The 20,685-nt window shown below is 36.9% G+C and overlaps 1 protein-coding gene across 1 annotated transcript in view; it reads right to left on the bottom strand.

The window, feature by feature from the left end:
• Positions 1-10,279: 10,279 nt before the first annotated feature.
• Positions 10,280-20,685, bottom strand: part of LOC150077605 (putative fatty acyl-CoA reductase CG5065) — a 41,050-nt gene continuing 30,644 nt past the window's right edge. The window contains exon 5 of the mRNA XM_090386661.1: positions 10,280-10,403. Within this exon, the coding sequence (XP_090242787.1) occupies positions 10,293-10,403 (111 nt within the window). The 3' untranslated portion in view covers positions 10,280-10,292. The remainder of the gene's footprint in view (positions 10,404-20,685) is intronic.

The following is a 20,685-nucleotide window of genomic DNA, read 5'->3' as shown; positions in this document are numbered from 1 at the left end:
ACTCTGCATAATGGGCCTGAATAAGTGTATGAGTGTAAACATTCATGTGTGTCGTGTTGTTTGTGTCAGGGCCACTTTGCCACCAGGGTGCAGCCAACACACGGGCAGCTGCTGCCTAGTGCCCATCCATGGCAATGGGCCAACTGTCATCCTGTACTGGTATAATTACCAACAAAAATCTTGTACCCACCAGAGGTAGTGCAATACTGGCAGGTGCCAGTACAATGTGTACAAAAAGGACAGACAGGATAGGAGGGGGGTATGCTGTTAGTTAAGATGCACAAAATCTAAGGCAGTGCATCCAGTTTACATGGGTGACCAGTGTAATGTTGAGCCAGTTTGGTGTGACATAAACACTGGGAAAACAAATACAAATATGAGAGTCAATGTGTGTTATAGGCCTAATAACTCATAAGTACAACGAACAGCTGTACAGAGAAAGAGACTGGACCAGTAAATCAGAATTTCGTACAATGGGGGATTTATTGGATGAATGTTTTCTACAGCAGCATATTAGATTGGTAACAAGAGGGAGTAATACTCTTGATATGATTATCAGCAATGATTATTCATGCATTAAGAATCTGTAGATAAAAGAACCACTATGTGGCACTGATCACAGTGTATTGATTTGGGATTTATTTAAAGATGTAACTACCATCAGGGGTAAAGGGAAAAGTTTTTGCTTTCATAAAGGTGACTACAGTGGTCTCAGATAGTTTTTAAATTCTGTACAGTGGGACCAACTGATGATTACCATCAGGCAATTCTAAACGAGAAGCATTCAAGGAATAAATCATGGAAGATACTAGATCAGTGGTGTGTTCAACCTACGGCCCGCGGGATGTCCGGCCCATGAATAATTTTTATACAGCCTGCTCGGAAAGTGGACTAAATAGCATTTTACAGTCGCGCCACTGCATGTACATGCATGCAGTCTGCACAGGTAGCACAGTGGTATCATCACCATCCTCCCCACACTGGTTGGAGAAGGCCCAGGCTGGAATCCCGTCGATGATGCAAGGAACTTTAATGGGCTTTTTTCACTCCGTGGCTGAGTTAGTCGGTCTCAGGTGTAGATAGCAAGGTTCCCCCCCCCCCAGAAACTGGGTTTTTTCATCCAGCAAAACAGACAAATCGACCACAGAACACACACAGTTAACAGACATAAGACACACAGCATGGCAGATGAATTTAATTATTCAGGTGGCCTGAAAATAATAGTTTATATATATATATATATATGTACATGCATGCAAGCATTGATCTCAACCATATCAAACTTGTACATGTAGTCCAATGCAGTCAGGTGCCTCCGTAGCCAGGTGGGAAGGAGCAGCAGTGCGTGGCACACGCTTCTTGATTAGACCGGGGTTCGAGCCCGTCACCACCAAATACGGAGGATGCGGAAAGGTCAGGGAATGACCACCGCATATCCCGGAGCAATATGGCCTTAGTTGCTAATGCTCCTAAAATAACAAACAAACCAATGCAGTCATATATACCTTAATACAGTTATGTTGTATTGAATTAAAAAATCATCCTTAAAAACGTTCTGAAAGAGCAAAGTTGATTTGGAGTGTCATGTTTTTAATCAAAGGTGGATTGAAGACTATTTCTTCATTGAGTATGACAAAAAGCAGTGTGTTTGCTGAGTGAGGAGACTGTGTCAGTGTTTAAAGAATATAAATTGAAACGACACTATGATTCCAAGCATAAATCTTATGTTCAACATAAAGGAGTTTTGCGAAATGTATATTGTTCAAAGTTACAAAAATTAGGATAATAGCAAAACACACTGAAAATGTATCAGTGAAGAGATTTATCCTCTGCAAGTGCCAGTTATCAAGTTCCACATTTTATCGCTTTTGAAAGTAAACGGTTCAGTTTTGTGATGGTGAATTTGTTAAACGTTGTCGAAGAAATTTGTCCGGAGAAACAAAAAATTATACAAAACAGTTTGTCTTGACAAAAAATTATGCAAAGAGTAGAAGACATTGGAAAGAATTGGTTCGAACAAATTTTGGAAAACATAAAACAAATGAAATATTTGTTTTATGTTTTTGTAGCACTTGATGACAGTACTAATGTAAATGACATAGCAGAACTCCTTATCTTCATACATGAAATTAATGATAATTTTGTACCAGTTGAATTTCGCTGATCTACAAAGCATGCATGGAACAACTACAGGTGAAAATATTTTTGAAAATTTTTGCCAATCTTGAAAAGCTAGGATTAGATATTAAAAACCTGGTAGGAGTCACAATTGATGGTGCAAAAAATATGAGTGGTAAAAACATTGGGCTTATGGGTAGAATAACCAAGAAAATGATAGATGTTAGAGCTGAACCTCCGATTGGAATTCACTCCATTGTGCATCAAGAGGCTCTCTGTGGGAAAGTACTGGATCTCCAACACATTATGAATGTGGTTATTTCAACTGTAAATTTTATAAGATCACATGGCCTTAATCACTGTATGTTTCAACAGGTTCTTTCAGAAATTGGAGCTGAATATGAAGGTGTAATTTTACATAGTGCACATCAAATTTTAAAAACCAAATTATGATATTAGTCTCCTGTAAATGATTACATAAATGATTAGGTCCCCTGTAAATGATTACATCTACCCATATATTTATTTTGTCTGTAAATTGCGTGCATTCTCTGGTCGATTTGCCTGTTTGTTGGACGAAAAAAAACCTTACTATCTACGCCTGAGACCGACTAACTCAGCCATGGAATGATGACTTAATAGTGGCAAAGTGTTATATTATCTCTCTAAACTACGTCATGAAATTGATATTTTTATGACAGAAAAAAATAAACCGACAAAACAACTATCAAATATAGAGTGGCTGTTTGATCTTGCAATTCTTACAGACATTTCTAGTCATTTAAATGCTCTTAATTTAAAACTACAAGGGAAAGGAAAATTGGTCTCCGATTTTTATGGTGACATCAAATCATTTCAGAATAAATTATTTAAATTCCAAATTGAGCAAGACAATTTAATTCACTTTGAATGCTGTACCGAGCTAAAAGAGAAACACATATTTCCAAAGAATCTTTGCCTCTCATTATTACAATTACTTTTTGATGAGTTGAAAGTCGATTTGTTCATATAAGATCCCATGAAAAAGGCATAAGCTTGTTTGAGAATCCATTTATTTCTCTGGCTGAAAACTACAATGCCATCCAGGGCCAGATTTAAACTTGTTGCAACCCTAAGCTATAACATGTATGAGGCCCTACTCTCTTACAGTTCACCTGTGACAATATTAAAAAGGATTTTTTAAGATGGCGTGCTGCCCCTTGTAATGTGAGGCCCTAAGCTGTAGCATGTTTAGCCTTATATGTAAATCTGGCCATGATCCCAGCTTACAACTTGAAATTATTGATTTTCAAGTCAAAACAGTTCAAAAATAAGTATATGGACTGCAAAAATAAACTACTTGAATTCTAAAATGCTCTCCCATCTGAAGATTTTCTGCTAATAAAAGAAAATGCCATGAAAATGGGTACTTTGTTCAGATCAAAGTATGTTTGCAAGCAACTTTTTTCACGCGTGAAATCAAATAAATATTTAAGAAACAGAATAACAGGTGAGCAGCTTCATTCCGCTTGAGAACTGCCGTCAAAAATGTTCAACGTTTATCTAAAAACATCCAGCCTGAATCTTCTCGTTAAATGTTAAGTTTTGTTCAGTAAATATTATTGTGTATTGTACGTAATAAAATTTTGGAATATTTTGAATTGTAGTTGTATCATTATGTTTATTTATTCACCTTAATACTGAAAAGCAGTGATCCTTTTCAGGTTGTTAATTTTCTAAAGCATTAAAAATCAAAAGTAAGGCATTTAAAAAAAAAGTAAAGTATTTTTTAAAAAACAAAAGTAAGTCATGTCTTTATAATTTTAATAAAATCAAAAAAAAAAAAAAAAAATCACTCACATAGATTAGCTGCCCATAAAAGTGTGTTGGAAATTTGCATTTTTTTTATATATAACCTGAAAATAAAAAACAGTACCATGAAAATAGACACTTCCTTTTACGTGTAACAAGATATGGAAAATAACACACTAATTTTTCTTAATAAACTCTGTGTGGCCCTTGAAACTAATCTTTGAATATGGCCCCTGTTCAGGAAAAGGTTAACACCACTGTACTAGACTTTTCATACAGACTAAGAAATGCTATTCAAAGTTTAGGCCTAAATGAATGTCAGATAAACTGACGAAACTCATGGCAGAGAAGAAAAGTGCATGGGATGCATATAAATTATAGGGAAACACAGAAGTCTCTGGTAAATAAAAACTAGTCTGCAATCAAGTCACAAAGGAGGTTAAACAAGCAAAGTCAAACTACGAGAAATCTTTGGCAAAGGATGCAAAGAAAAACACCAAAGACTTCTTTACTTATGTAAACTCTAGAAGAAAGGGGATGAATCAGATTGGCCCACTTGATATAGACTGTTCAACTGTTGATGATTCTGCTTTCTTGCATCACATGCCACTACTACTACTACTGCACAGGTAGCTGACAAATTGAATGAGTATTTTGCATCTACAATTACACATGGAGAATTCTTTAGGGAAATGGATGCTAGAAGTTTATAAAGCTGTAACAGGGAGCTAAATGATTTTGCAATAACTGAGGGGAAAATGAAGAGAAATTGTTGAAGTTAAACTTAAGAAAGGCATTTGCAGTGGATGGGATCTATCCAGTTTTATTAAAGGAGGCAGTGAAGGGAGTAAGCAAATCCTTAGCCATAGTTATGAAAGCATCCTTGGATTCAGGGAAGGGCCCTGTAGACTGCAGATGGTGGGTTGTTGGTTGAGTAGGGATTTTTTTGGTGCATCAGCATCTATGGCCATAGTGCGCCATACATATGATAAGTAAGGATGTTATTTCTTGCAGATAGGTATAATTTCCTAACTATGGCTACAAAAGTATTATTATTTTTTTAATTAGCTAAAGGAGGGATATATTAATCCTTTTGAGAAAAGTAATGATGTTTGAGACATTTATTTTATTACCCAAGGTTGAAGCAAGTGTAAGAGGGTCTTTCGTTATGTCAGTAGTGAGAAGGTTCTGGCGTGATCTTTTATATTTTGTGCATTCGACAAAGATATATTTCACGGAAAGTGTAGTGTTTCAGTGATGACACTGAGCGAGAGTCTCCCCTCTTAAGAGATAACCATGAGTAATGTTAGTGTGGCCAATTCTCAAGTGAGCTAATATTACCTTCTGCTGTCAAATTGAACTAAAGCTTGAAGGCCATCGCTCAAGATTTGGTTTAATACTTCGAAGTTTATTGTCAAGCTATTGCTGCCATAATAACTAACACTGGTACTTGCATTTTTCCTGGATTATTGGTCTACAGTCTTCATGAGGGACTTTCCACTTGCTGTTGAGTGGTAGGTTAGCCTATTAGACTGGAGATGTGTGAACCTATCCCCATTTCACAAAGAGGAATCAAAGGGTGGCATGAGTAATTACAGGTCTGTTAGTTTAAAATAAGTAATGCAGCATCATCTAGACAGGACTGCAACTATACTTCAAAAACAGTGTTTGTTAAGGGGAAATCTTGTTTCACAAATTTGATTGATTACTATGGTGTGATCACAAAAGAACTGAATGCAAATAATAATTATGATATCATATACCTGGGTTACAGGAAAGCTTTTAATACTATTGCACAATGAAGATTGCTGTACAATTTTAGTAGTATGGCATTAGGAGCAAGTTGCTGCTATGGATAAAATAATGGTTGAATGGTAGAAAACAGAGAGTGGTAATCAATGGACACTGCTCATCGTGGTCTAACGTTATTAGCGGAGTCCCTCAGGGTTCCATGGCGGAACTATTGGTGGTTTCCATATTTATCAATGATATGGACGAAAGTATATCAGGCTTAATATTCAAGTTTGCAGATGACACAAAGGTTGGTAGGGTGGCTAATGAGTGTATGAACAAGATCTACAGAAGTTGAGCAAATGGTCTGAGAAATGACAATTGAAGTTTAACTGATATATGCAAAGTACTGCAAATGGGTAGCAGTAACACCATAGTAATGTGCAAACAGAGCAGTACTACACTCAAGGTAGTGGAAAATGAGAAAGACCTGGGAGTAATTGTGCAGTCAGACATGAAATTTTCTGGGTAATGAAGACAGGCTGCCAAGACAGTTCGTGGGGTTTTATCAACGATATACATGAATTCTGCTAGCAGGAATAAGATGATTATTCCACTGTATAAGACAATGGTCAAGCCACACCTTGAGTGCTGCATACAGGTCTGGAGGACTGATTTTAGGATGGGTGTAGAGCTGCTGGACAAGTTCAGAGAAGGGTAAGGTTGGTGAGGGGGACAAAGGATTGCTCTTACCAAGAATGGCTTAAATTCTGCAAACTGCAGCGTCTGAAGACTAGGCACCAGTGAGGTGATCTGATCAAGGTGTATAACACCTTGAATAGTTTGAGCAAGCTCAGAGCTCATGGGATTCTTCCTCCATAAAGTTCTCATATTGTGTCAGACAGTTATTCCATAGTTATGTCAGATTTGTTATCTACTATTTTGTTCTACCAATACCTAAATTACCTGAAAGCTGGACTTGAAAGAAGAAGAATCAAGCAATGGCTTAGACTACACGCATATGTGCAAGGATATACGTAAGGGTTTTTTAAAGGTAATGGCAGAATTTTTTATTTTACTTTATCATAGTTTTTTTGTAGCTGCAGAAAACAATTCATTAAAATTTAATACAGTGGATTCTGCTGATAGGAATCACTAGTAAACCGAATCAGCTGCTACTTTATTGAATCAAAACTTGAAAACCCGAACACTTTATTCGTTGAAGTGTGGAAAACTCTTCTTATTAGAATCACAATTTCGGTTTTTTGAGTCATAAAAGATGACAAAGCTATATCATCCATGATTTTCTGAGTTTTCTTTTTTTCCCTTTCATCTAATTTAATTGGACTAAACTCTTAAATGATATGCATATTAGCTTGCTATTTATGTGTATGTGGGGGATTACCTGTAGTGACATTTTACCAGACATCTGTGGGAAGTAATCATTTAATAATTACGTTGTTTGTTTGTTGTTGTTGTCTCCCCGCTGTGTGAATGAACTCTACTGTGTTGTAAGGCAAACAGTAATTGGGTTAACTTCAAAACGCTGTTGAAAAGACTCAACTTCATTAAATTTTGACTAATGCTTTATTACTCAGTGAATGTTGTAAGTTGTTGTGTAAAATTAAAAAAAAAAAAGTGCTTCTTCCTTAACAATTTAAGCTTAAGTAATATTACCGTCAATATTGATAGTCTCGTAGTTCAAGTACAAGGCCAATCTTCATATTAAATTGTTATGTCGTTCATTATATTATAAAATTTATGTAGAGCTTTATACCAAAGCATTATATTATAGATAAATGAAATATGAAGTAGCAACTTGTTTTAATTCATTTAATATTAATTTATTTTATTTAATAATTTGGTCCGGCACTTGACTTGGAGACAGAATGATAATTTGGCCTCCGAACTAGGAAAGGTTGCCCGTGCCTGCTCTAGCCCATTCAGCAAGCGATTTGTCAGGTGGAATTGAGTCATTGGCTTCAGTCGCAACCGAGCAACATTTCATTATAACATTAACATATGTACATGCTAGATTATCTTTCACTATTTGTCATCTGGTTTCTTGATAAGTCACCTTTTTTTGGCTGATGCTGCATAAGCTCATACACTTGCTTTCTTGCATCACATGCCACTACTACTAATACTACCTTATGTTCGACTTTATAATTTCTGCATTGTTTTTCCAAGATTCCATAAATCAGTTTTTCAAATGTGCTGGATGATCTCCCTTGCAATTTGGGCAAACTGGAGATGTTGCAGTACAATCTGTTTGAGCTTGTTCTTGGGAACCACATTTTGGGCATACATCGTTTTCTCGACATATTGTCTGAGAGTGTCTGAATTTTCGGCACTTATAACAGTGTATTTGATTTGGAATATAGGGGTGGATATGACAATTCAGATAACCAGCTTTAACAGTATTTGGTAAGTTTGGTGTATTGAAAGTGAGTATTATACTACGGGTTGGAATGAGATTGTCATCCCTACAAGTCAGAATTCTCTTAGCTTGTACAACTTTTGATCTTTCATTTCTTGCACAAGCTCCTCTTCTGTTACATTCAATAGATCCCATTCAGAGATAACACCTTTGGAACTATTTATGGGTGAGTGGGATGGTTTTAACAGGAATACCCCAAAGGTTGAAAGCATTAACAACAGTTTAGAATGTTTAGGCTGTGTCGTTTCAACTAGTAAATCCCCTAACTGTAACCTTTTGACCATTTTAGGTGATCCGGCAGCATGTTCTAGGAATCTGTGTCATAAATGGAGAGTTTACTCGCTGGTTGACTAGATAATAAGAAAGGTTGGATACTGTTTGGTCATTGTTTTTTTAAGCGCTTACTTTGTGCATTACCTTGATTAGAATTATACCAATCTTTGGTATTTAAGCTTTAAGGCTCTAATGCTGGATAGTTTTCTTTATCTATGTCAGCTCCTTTTCGCCCTGAGGGATTAGCTTTTCCACTCAGGTTACCGGCCCCACCACGGGGAGGCAGGAGCAGTGCCGCTTGTGGCCAAGTGTAGGAGTTAGTATAGTTAGTAAACTAAAAAAAAGTAAAGAAAAAGGTACTTTCCTTTTTCTGGCTCTCTTTTTATCTTTTAAAAAGTAGAGCTAATTAACAAAAGGACTTATAAAATGAAGTAAAACAAGAAAAAAAAACTCAGTCGCTCAGGAAAAAAAAAAAAAAAAAAAACGCTCTAGGAAAGTCACCCTAGGAAGTCGCAAGAAGACAAAATGCACAAGGCATAATTTCTTATGGGTTTAAGTATTAACTATATAATATCGGTGTAGATACACCATAGTTTACCCATAAATTTGAACTACGTATGTAGTGTAAAGGTATTGTTTTAATTGTATATCATATTGTGGGTGCCTTCACAATGAGATAGCTGGTATTGCACTACTTCAAATAAATAACACTTCTCTAGTAGAGAAGACTACCGTTATTTATTTTCAGTAGATATAGTGATAAATACATTACTATTACCCACACCATTTGGCATCTCTCATATTGTGGAAATAACTTTGCAACTGTGATGGTACCTGCCCACCCACTGATGATGAATAAGAAAATATGCCTTGTGCATTTCGTCTTCTAATACATTATTATTACCTACACCATTTGGCATCTCTCATATTGTGGAAATAACTTTGCAACTGTGATGGCAAGTTGCATTACCAGGGTACCTGCCCACACAATGATGATGAAGTCCACTAGCTTCGAAATGATTGTCTGGGTGGTGGTATCAACTGAAAATAAATAACAGTAGTCTTCTCTACTAGAGAAGTGTTATTTATTTGAAGTAGTGCAATACCAGCTATCTCGTTGTGAAGGCACCCACAATATGAGATATAATTGAAATGATGCCGTTACGATACATATGTAGTTCAAATTTATGGGTAAACTATGGTATATCTACACTGATATTATATAGTTAATACTTAAACCCATAAGAAATTATGCCTTGTGCATTTCTTCCTCTAATACATTATATATCAATAAACGAATACCATATGTTGTACTGTATTTGCTCTAGTTTAGATAAAATAGTTTTATTAAAACCACACCCAAATTATCTTTGCCTGAGAAGGTACACCAGTAAGACTAAACTCTCAGAAGTGGTACACAATTATTTTAAGTTTTAGAAGCTGACTTAGATAATAAATCAACGTAGAACATTGATTTATTGATCAAAAGCTTCAGTCATCTACATCAACATCATCCACACTTTAAGAATAAATTCTCATGAAAAAAGTTAAGTAAAAATAAAAGAGAATTTTTTTGGCTCACAAGGTAGAAGAATTAAGCAGGACAGCAGATATGAAGCCACATCAAACCTAGTTTAAAAAGCAACATGACACTCTTTTCTTAGGTATTGGTAAAACAGAAATTATGGTGATATTATTTTTAAAAAAATGCTGGATACCCAAAAAAAAAAAAAAAAATATTAGTAAAGGATGTCAGTCACAAAAAAAAAAAAAAAAAAAAAAATTTATATTTTGTGTTTAATTTGCTAAATTATTAATTGCAATTAAATTTTATTCATATATTCTTTTCCTTGAAAATGATGGGAAGTACAAAACTATTTTTATTTTGCTGTTATGTTACCTGAATATTACGCTTTAAAGAGCAATATATGTATCATTCTTACTCTAGAATGTTAAGCAAATTCCTGGCAGATATTTTTGCAGGATAAATAATTTCCTCAATCTCATTTCTATCAGAAAACGAATAGGCAGTGGAGACATGAAGCACAGACTAAAATAGAAGAGAAAAACAATTCCATAAATATATGAATTACAACAAGGGCAATTATTTTTATAAAGTTACAATATTCTTAGTTGTTATTTGGTTTTTTTAGGAGCATTAGCAACTAAGGCCATATTGCTCCGGGAATATGCGGTGGTCATTCGCTGACCTTTCCGCATCCTCTGTATTTGGTGGTGACGGGCTCGAACCCCGGTCTAATCAAGAAGCGTGTGCTACCACTGCTGCTCCTTCCCACCTGGCTACGGAGGCGCCTATATTCTTAGTGATGTGCTCTTAAATTTACTGTAAATAAAGAATAATGTAATTTAAAGTAATATAGAACTGTATATATCACAAAATTCATAGATTGAAATGTATTTGTGCAGAAGTGAATACATGTCACTGTCTTTGAAAAATTGTTTTACACATACACACAAAAAAAAATAATAATAATAAAATTATATATACCAGGTGGTTATAAAATAAGTTTCCCTATTAAGAAGACCCTAGTGTCAAAACAGTTAGAGTCAGTGCTGTGAAAGTTGGTGGGTACGTCATTTAGGGTGTGTGGAAGTGATTTGTAGGAGAAAAAAGTTAATTCAAATTTCTGCCACCATGGGAAAAATTGGTGCTGCACATATGTAAAAGTTGTCATTTACTTCAAATTATGCTGCTTATGCAAATGACATCCTGTTACATAAAAGCAGAAAGGCCAATGCCACTGTAAAAATAACCAATACGACTCTTACAAAAAAGTAATGTGTTCTTTTAGTAAACCTTTTCTACCAGAATAATAGTAATACTAATGCAGCACTACATGAATATTGGAAACTTAAAGGTTTGCATAAAGCACCTTTGATGTCAGTGGGGATTCAAAAACTAATAAAGAAATTTGAAGTGACTGACCCGGGAGTTAGGTGTAATTCCAGGCAGAGGACAACCACGTATCGGAACGGAGGTAGTGGATGAAGTGGCAGTTGCAATGATCAGAATGCAAAACACTACCAGTCAGTAGTGCTAGAGGTGTGTCAAGAGACTTGAACCTCCCTTGGTCTACTGTACATAAAGTGCTTCGAATAATTTTATGCTGGTTCCCATACAAGGCCTCCATAGCCGAGTGGTCAGGAGCGGGAGTGCAGTGGCACACGCTCTTTGAGTAGACCGGGGTTCAAGCCCCTGACTGCTGAATACGGTCGATCTGCCATCCTGCACTGGACCAGCGTGGCAGATTATGGTCCATTTCTCTCAGCATGAATTGTTGAGGAGGCTTCCATCCTGCAGTGGGCTGATAATGGCTGCACTTTACCTTTTTTTTTTACCCATACAAGATTCACGTAGTGCAAGAACTAAAGTCTTGTGATCAGCAACAACGAATAGACTTTGCTCTATGATTTCTAGCTCGTATGGAACTTTATGATACATGGGCTCGAAGGATCTTGTGGTCTGATGAGGCACATTTCACTCTTCATGGGGCTATAAATGCACAAAACTGCCGAATATGGAGAACTTCTCATTCATCTGCTGTGCATGAAAGACCACTACAAAGTCCATCAGTTACAGTATGGTGTGGATTCGCAGCAGAGTTTATAATCAAACCATTTTTCTTTGAAGAGTCTACACCTCATGACCCTATAAGGTGTATGGTAACTAGTACACGGTACTGCGCTCTTCTAAGAGATTACAATATTCCTGCTTTGCAAGAAAGGCAATGCTTAGAGACTGTAGTGTTCATGCAAGATGGTGCCCCTCCTCATGTTGGTCGACAAGTGAAGGAACTGCTCCGTTCAACATTCAGAAATCATTTCTAGAGACTTTCTGCAGTTCTGGCCAGCCCGATCAGCAGATCTCAATCCCTGTGACTTCTGGCTATGGGGATACCTGAAAGAGAGAGTTTACCATGGCAACTTACAGATGCTTGTTGATTTGAAAGCAAGCATTAAACAGCACGTAGCCAACATCCCCAATGAGATGCTACACAAAACTGTGCCGCACGCAGTCCTCTGTTTTCAGAATGTCATCTCAAGTAAAAGAAAGCACATAGAACAATATCTGTAGATTTCGAAGTTCTGATATTAAAATCTACTCCTAAGCTAAGTATCCCATCTCATGTTTACAGTGCCAATTTCTCCCCTGCTGGCAGAAATTTGAACAAATTGTTTTTCTTCTATAAATTGCTTCCCCATATCCTAAATGACATACCCACTGATTTTCACAGTGCTATCTCTAACCGTTTTGACATTAGGGTCTTCTGAATAGGGAAACTTATTTTATAACCACCCAGCATATATATATATATAAAGTTATATGACAAATGCACCAAGTGTGCTAAGCAGCAGCAAAGAATGCAAAAGTATACATATAAGGTTGAAGTAAATAAACTAGAGAAAAAAAATAGATAACAGATAAAAGTATAAAGAAAACTAGTAGAAAAAGGGCATCATTTAGGTTTTTTCACATTTTTTCCCTATCATTCACCTTTAATATATATATATATATATATATATATATATTAAAGGTGAATGATATCAAAATACTAATAAAATGCAAATAAAATGAAAATAAAAATAAAATGCAAATAAAATGAAAAGCAAATAAAATGAAAATGGTAAAGCTGTCATCAGATATGGGGGGAAACATTTTTAGTATCATGTATCAATATTTATTTCAGCTGACATCAGATCAAGCATTTTTGCATTACCTATATTAAATCATTTACCAAAAATGTTTCCCCCCTTATATCTGATGACAGCTTTACCATTTTTATTTTCAGTTTATTTGCATTTTATTAGTATTTTGATGTACTAATTTTACTTTACAGTTCCTCCACTTTATAATGGCTTGGAAATTCAGCGCATAATTTTCTTAATTCATCATAACCTCTAGATATTAACATTCTTTCACCTTTCACATATCTACTACACTTCTTTTTCTACTTCCCTCACCCTTCTAGTTATTGGTGCTTTGTGTAACTTTCACATCCATTTATGCATACTTAATTCAATATATTAATACAACGTTTATATATACGCCAATGAGCCAAAACATTATGACCAGCAAGTCGTTATGCAAATCGAAGCAACTGCAGGTGAACTACAGCGCCTGTGCGGGTCGGGACACATATAAAAAACACCTGATACTGAGTTCTGTTAATCAATATTACTCTTGTTCTTCTGAATGGAAAGGCAGCAGACTTAAGAGAGATTGACAAAGGCCAAATTGTAATGGCCAGACAACTGGAAAAGAGCATATCTGAAATGGCATGGCTGGTGGGATTCTCATGGTCAGCCATGGTTAGTACCTACCGAAAGTGGTCTGAGGAGGGAAAACCCAGAACTTCCCGCAAGGTGTTGGATGACCATGGCTCATTGATGCTCGAGGTGAGCGAAGGCTCTCCCGGATGGTACGTGGCAACAGAAGGGTGACTGTGGCTCAACTTGCCAGTAATTGGAATGCTGGTGATGGGAGTAACGTGTCACAACACACAGTACATCGAACCCTGCTGAAAATGGCGGCACATAGCCACAGGCCGCTTCAAGTGCCCATGCTAACCACAGTTCACTGGCAACAGTGCCTACAATGGGAACATGAGCATCAAAACTGGATCTAGAGTGATTGGAAAAAGGTCGTCTGGTCTGATGAATCATGTTTACTGTTGCACCATGTGGACAGCCAGGTACGTGTGCATCGTATACCTGGGGAAGTGACGGCGCCTGGCTGCACTATGAGATGAAAACAAGCCGGTGGCAGTGGTGTCATGCTTTGGGTGATGTTCTGCTGGGATACCCTGGGTCCAGTCATCCATGTGCCAGGCACTCTGACGTCTACCACCTACCTAAACATTATTGCTGACCAGGTACATCCTTTCATGGCAATGGCCTTCCCCTCTGGCGGTGCTGTTTTTCAGCAGGATAATGCGCCATGCCACACCACCCAGATTGTTCGAGACTGGTTTGCAGAACATGAGGAAGACATCCAGGTATTGCCCTGGCCTCCAAATTCCACAGGCATCATTCCTATTGAGCATATGTGGTCTGTGTTGTGTTGGAACAGCAACTCCGATCTGCAATGTCTCAACCACACCTTACAAGAGTTAAAGGATCTGCTGGTTATGCGTTGGTACCAGATACCACAAGACACATTTAGAAATCTTGTAGCATTCATGCCTCGCCGGGTACAAGCTGGTTTGGCTGCTCATGGAGGACCAACATCGTATTAGGTAGGTGGTCATAATGTTTTGGCTCATCGGTGTGTGTGTATATATATATATATAGATATATATATATATATATATATATATATATAAAGGAGCAAAATACAAAAAGATGTATCCCCAGTAAAGCTTAGATCAATTAGCTTTACTTCTGTTCCAGGGAAAATAATGGAGTCATGGTTAAAGAAGCAATGCAGGACCATCTAGACAATAGTGCAGTTATACTTCAGTCAGAGCATGGATTCATTAAGGGGTAATCGTTTCTGACCAATTTGACTAGATACCATGATGCATTAACAGAAGCAGTGTATGCAAAAAAAAAAAAAAAAAAAAACAGTGAAAGGGACTGAAGGCCAAACTGCTACAACCATTGTGTTCAATGATGCCAAAGTCAAATGGAGAGCACTGTCAAGAGTATCGAGCAAGCCAACCCAACAATATAAAGATGGCGGTAGCAACAAGTGTGTGAGAATGACAAAGACTATCAAAATTGCATAAAAGACAAACAGAAAATCAAGTGTTGGATTTAGCAGTGCCTTCAACCAGCAATGCTGCTCCATCTAACAATAATGTACCCGAAGTGGGTATTAATTATTTACAACAGAACACTTCTCCAATTGTGGAGTAGATGAGTTTAAATTATCAAGCTCCTTTTCCTTATGCCAACTACTATTTATGTAAGAATGCACATTGAGAGTGTGAAAGAATATTTATGAAAAATGATTTCTGTTCTATATGCTACATTTGCGATCGTCTATGGTTCGAAAACGACACAAAGAAACTAGCTGCTAAAGATGCACCAGTGATAGAGCACATTTTCTGATGTTGTTGTTGGTATTTGGCTTAATGACACAAGGGCTACTGAGACCAAATTGTGTCTGTTTATTTATTTATTTACATTGTTTATTTACAGGCAACATATAGTTATAGATGTTAAATCATATGCTCCTGAACAAGCCAATATGTTTTAGATGCAATAAAAGTTCTTCAATATTTGCTTCATTTCCTAAGAAATTAGAAAAATCAGGTGATATATTCAACACGGAGAGGTTTGAAAAGTGTTTGACCGGATGGTTAAGTGTAAGGGACAATCGACCAAAAAATGACGGACCGTAAGTTGCACCTGACTTTTATTTATTGACAGCAGTGAGATGTTTTTTGGAGCAAGCTTAATAGCATGAAGCTCAGCAGTATAATTGCTGCATTCGGTTGGAAGTGAAATTGAAACAGTTGTATTAGGGTAGACTGCAGCTGCACCCACTTGATTCTCAGATTTTTATCCATGAATCTTTTTTGGCCTTTCACCGGATGTAACAAGCTTTGGCTCTCATTCTCTTGAAGTTAATAAGGTTGGCAGTGGTTGGATATTTGCAGAAGGTGTTCCATCCTGCGTTTTTTTTCTCTTTTTGCTTCTTTTAAATCACCATTCCACCAGTGATTAGTAAGCTGACAGTTTCTTATTTGAGACTGTGGGATGGCGGCTGTTGCAGCTGTTAGTATCTGCGTTTTGATATGATCGGTGGCAATGTCAATAGCAGAAGACTCAATGATATCCTCGTCAAAAGATACATGATTGGTAAATTTTGTCCAGTTAGCTTTCAAAAATTTCCATTTCTTTTTTGTTTCTGTTTGTTTGGACTGGGTGGTTGGAATGCTACAAATCAGTGGATAATGGTCACTGTTTAGAGGATTGTCATGTACTGCCCGCTCTATAGTTGGGAAGAAGAAGATCGGAGAGCAGATTGAGAGATCTATTGAAGTGGTTGAGCCAGTAGGAAAGTGGATGTAAGCAGGTAAATCCGTGTTCAATAGTGTCAAATTCTCTCTGTTATGTAGCAATTCAATAAGCTCACCACACCCATTTGAGACCAGAGAAGCCCCACAATGGATGATGTCCATTAAAATCTCCTAATAGACAGACAAGAAACGGTAACTGAGAAATAAGATTTTTCAGATCCTGAATTGCGCATGGATGGTTTGGCGGAAGATATATCGAGACCACTGTCAATGTGATACCGATTACTAAACAGGAAGCAACAGCTTCTAATGGTGTTTGCAATGGAATGTGCCTGGAGGGGACTAGTGATTCCACTAGTATAGCTACTCCTCCATGGGGCTTTTAGTTTAGTTTAATCTTTTCTGAAGATAGTACAGTTTTTGACTGAAATGGATATTTTTGTTGTTAAATTTGTTTCTTGTAAGCATATGGCAGCAGGATTGTAATGGTGAATTAGTTCATAGATATCATCAATATTGCTGCAAAAACCTCTGCAATTCCATTGTATGATTCGTTCCCTTATTTGTTTTTGTGAGTGGAAGAGAAGTCTTTCTGCTTTTCGTAAGTTTCTTGTTTATATCTGTAGGGTTTTGATTTTTCTTTTCTTGAAAAATTTGGGCATCTTGTGTCATTGCCTTCTTCCATATCAGCATGTATTTCAAGCAGATCTTCTGAGTTGGTAGTATCATCTGTGTCCATGTTTGATAGATGAGATTGCTTCATCTCAACAGGATGAGATTTCTGCAAATTATCCACTGCTTGACAACGGGGAACTCTCTGGGATGGAACTGTCAATGGTATATTATTGCATTGGTCTATTACGTTTGGTGGAGATGGACGATGGTCTGAGAGGACTAATTGAGCCCAGTCTGAGATCGATGTGTCTGGAGGGATGGACACTTCTGTCTGACATGCTGCTGCTTGATGACTGCAAGTAGCAGAAGCATAGGTGCATTTTGGCATACTTAATTTTACTTGTTTTCTTGCCTCTTGGTAGGAAATTTTATTTTCAATTTTATACTTTTGTATTTTTTTCCCAACTTCCAGAGGTCACAGTCTGGAATATGCCGGTTGGTTACCCTTGCAATTTGGACACTGTGGGGTTGATGCCTTACATTCTCTTTGTGTATGAGTTTTACACCCACAGTTTGCCATGTTGCATCTCCACGGCATGCTGTCTGAGAATGGCCAAATTTCTGGCATTTAAAACATCTTAGGGGGTTCGGGATATATGACCGAACATGACAGTTTAAATATCCTGCCTTGACTGAAGCTGGTAGGTTTTGAAAACTGAAAGTTAAAATTATACTCCGGGTAGGGACTAAACTGCCATCTTCACAGATCATGATCCTTTTTGCCTGAGTGACTTTTTGTTCTTTAAGTTCCTGAACTATTTCATCTTCAGGGATGTTCAATAAATCCTATTCAGTGATCACTCCCTTTGAAGAATTGGGGGTGTATGTGGTGTGATTTGAACTGGGATTCCATGCAAGGATGTCAGATGTAATAATAGTTCAGTATCAAGAATTGGTGGTCTCTGTTAACAAAGCTCCAGATTGGAGACGTTTCACAATTTTTGGTGAACCTGTGGCATGTTTGAGGCATCTCTGAATGATGAAGGGGGAGAACTTGTTCACAGGTTGTGTCGACAGAGAATGTATTATTTTGATAGCTAGTAATTCCTGTCTGTCAGTGTCCTTTTTCATTCTCTTTGAGAGAGAGAAGTTACAGTCAGTATCATATGTGACCCCAATTCACAAAGGAGGATCAAAGGCTGATACAAGTAATTATAGATCTGTGAGTTTAACTTCTGTTCCAGGAAAATTAATGGAGGCACTGGTTAAAGAAGCACTGCAGGATCATCTAGACAAGACTTCAGTTATAGCTCGGACACAGCATGGTTTTGTTAAGGGAAAGTCTTGCCTGACCAATTTGATTGGATACTATGATGCAGTCACAAAAGAACTGGATGCAGGGAATAACTTTGATATAATATATATTCGGATCTTAGAAAGGCTTTTGATACTGTTGCACATGGAAAACTGCTGCACAAATTGGAGCAGTGTGGCATTGGAGGCAAATTGCCACTATGGATAAAGGGATGGTTGAGGGGGAGAAGACAGAGAGTGGTAATCAATGGACACTGCTCATCGTGGACTAATGTTATTAGTGGAGTCCCTTAGGGTTCAGTGTTGGGTCCATTATTATTTTCTGTATTTATAAATGATATTGATGATGGTATATCAAGCTTAATGTCCAAGTTTGCAGACGATACAAAGGTTGGCAGGGTTGTTAAGGACACTACTGATGCTATGCTGCTGCAGCAGGATCTGGAAAGGTTGAGCAGATGGGCTGAGAGGTGGCAAATGAAGTTTAACATTGACAAATGTAAAGTACTACACATGGGAAACAGCAACCCCAGAGCAACTTATCAACTCTGTGGTACTACACTGACAGTGGTAGAGAATGAAAAGGACCCGGGGGTAATTGTGCAAGCAGATATGAAGTTCTCTGACAGTGCAGACGGGCTGCAAGAATAGCTCATGGTGTCTTATCAATGATATACAGGAATTTTTCTAGCAAGGATAAGGAGGTGATTATTCCCTTGTATAAGGCAATGGTCAGGCCACACCTTGAGTACTGTATACAGGTCTGGAGGCCTCATTTCAAGAAGGATGTAGAGCTGCTGGAACGAGTACAGAGAAGGGCAACAAGATTAGTGAATGGAACAAAGGGTTGCTCTTGCGAAGAAAGGTTTAAGTTTTGCAAATTACAGTGTCTAGAGACTAGGCACCGGCGAGGTGATCTGATAAGGTGTATAAAGCCTTGAATGGTTTGAGCATGCTCAATGCTGATGGGATTCTTCATCTTGCTCAGAATAATCACCTGAGAGGGCATAAATTCAGATTGAGGAAAGACAGATGTAGGATAGATGTGCGGAAATTTGCCTTTAGCCAGCGGGTAGTTGGTTAAAGGCAAGGGATGGAAGTCTGTTGGTGGAACAGACTTCCATCCCTTGTTGTGGAAGTTAATAGCCTAAATAAATTTAAGGCACAGCTGTACAGGTATTTCGAACAAATGGAGGAGTGAAATGGAAGTGGTTTTTTTTTTTTTTTTTTTTTTTTTTTTGGCCGATTCTGCATAAGCTTGCTTTCTTGCATCATATACCTATGCTAATTCTTGTCACTTTGTTGGGAGAACTTTGGCTCTAAAACATGGAAATTCATTTGTTTCCATCTTTGCTCCTTTTAGTCCTGGGGGTTGGTTTATCCTCCAGGTTACCGGCCCCACCACGTGGAGGCAGGAGTAGTGCCATCAGTGACCAAGTGGTTGTTTAAGTTAGTAGAGTTGGTTAGTGATAGAGATAAAGAATAAGAAAAGAAAGGTGGATTGCCTTTCTGGGTTTTACTTTTGACCTTTAAAGCACAGAACCACTTCAAGTAAATAAAATAACAGCCACACTAGAAAATAAACAAAACTATATCACTTTGGAGATCACCCTCTAATCACAGGAAGAAAATCGCTTGGCACTTGGGGCCCACAATTCCAGAGATACATGCACATAAATTTAAAAATATGCCCTTGAAGTAATAAATGAAAATCCGAAGTTTCCTTTTTTATAATTCCGAAATACTATAACTAAAAAATACCCTAAAATACAATGTACAGATATTAATATAATTTTATATAAAAATTTTAAAATACAATTACTTCTGGGTATAATTTTTTGTGTTAACTTTTTACGTTAATGCTTTAACTATTGCAAATTCTTTAAATATGTTGCTCATATCAGTGCTTTCCAAAACATCAATCTGTTCTGCTAGTATTTCAAGGTCACCAAGTCTTTCCTGAAGCAGTTATATCTTATATTTTTGCTGAATTTTAATTTCTTTAAAAAAAAAAAAAAAAAAAAAAAAAAAAAAGCCTCTCCTCCAGTTTAAAAAGAAAAATAGGAAGAGTAAAATGTTCATCACATAATTTCAATATTTTGTAGTGTATTTTTAAATTATATTTGCATATTAATTTTCACAAATATTTTGATCAAAATTTGAATTTGGTTGGCAATCTAATGTTTTCAACGATATCAAGTCTTCAGAAATTTCATTACTGTTTATATCACTTTCAGAAGGTGACTGTTAACTTATTGCAATGTTATTTAAAGTCTTCAAATATAACTATAAATGCTAAAAATACTTACTTTTGCCATTGATAAGAATAAGATATTTTCATTATTTACCATTTGTACTAAACTTTTGAAATTTTAAAAATATAAAAGTTTATAATTGCTAAAAGTAAATTTTGGC

Source organism: Mastigoproctus giganteus, chromosome 12, assembly GCF_048544385.1.
Source record: "Mastigoproctus giganteus isolate SK-2022 chromosome 12, ASM4854438v1, whole genome shotgun sequence".
NCBI lineage: Eukaryota > Metazoa > Arthropoda > Arachnida > Uropygi > Thelyphonidae > Mastigoproctus > Mastigoproctus giganteus.
Note: the sequence above shows the minus strand (reverse complement) of the source record. Positions and strands in the feature narration are given on the sequence as shown.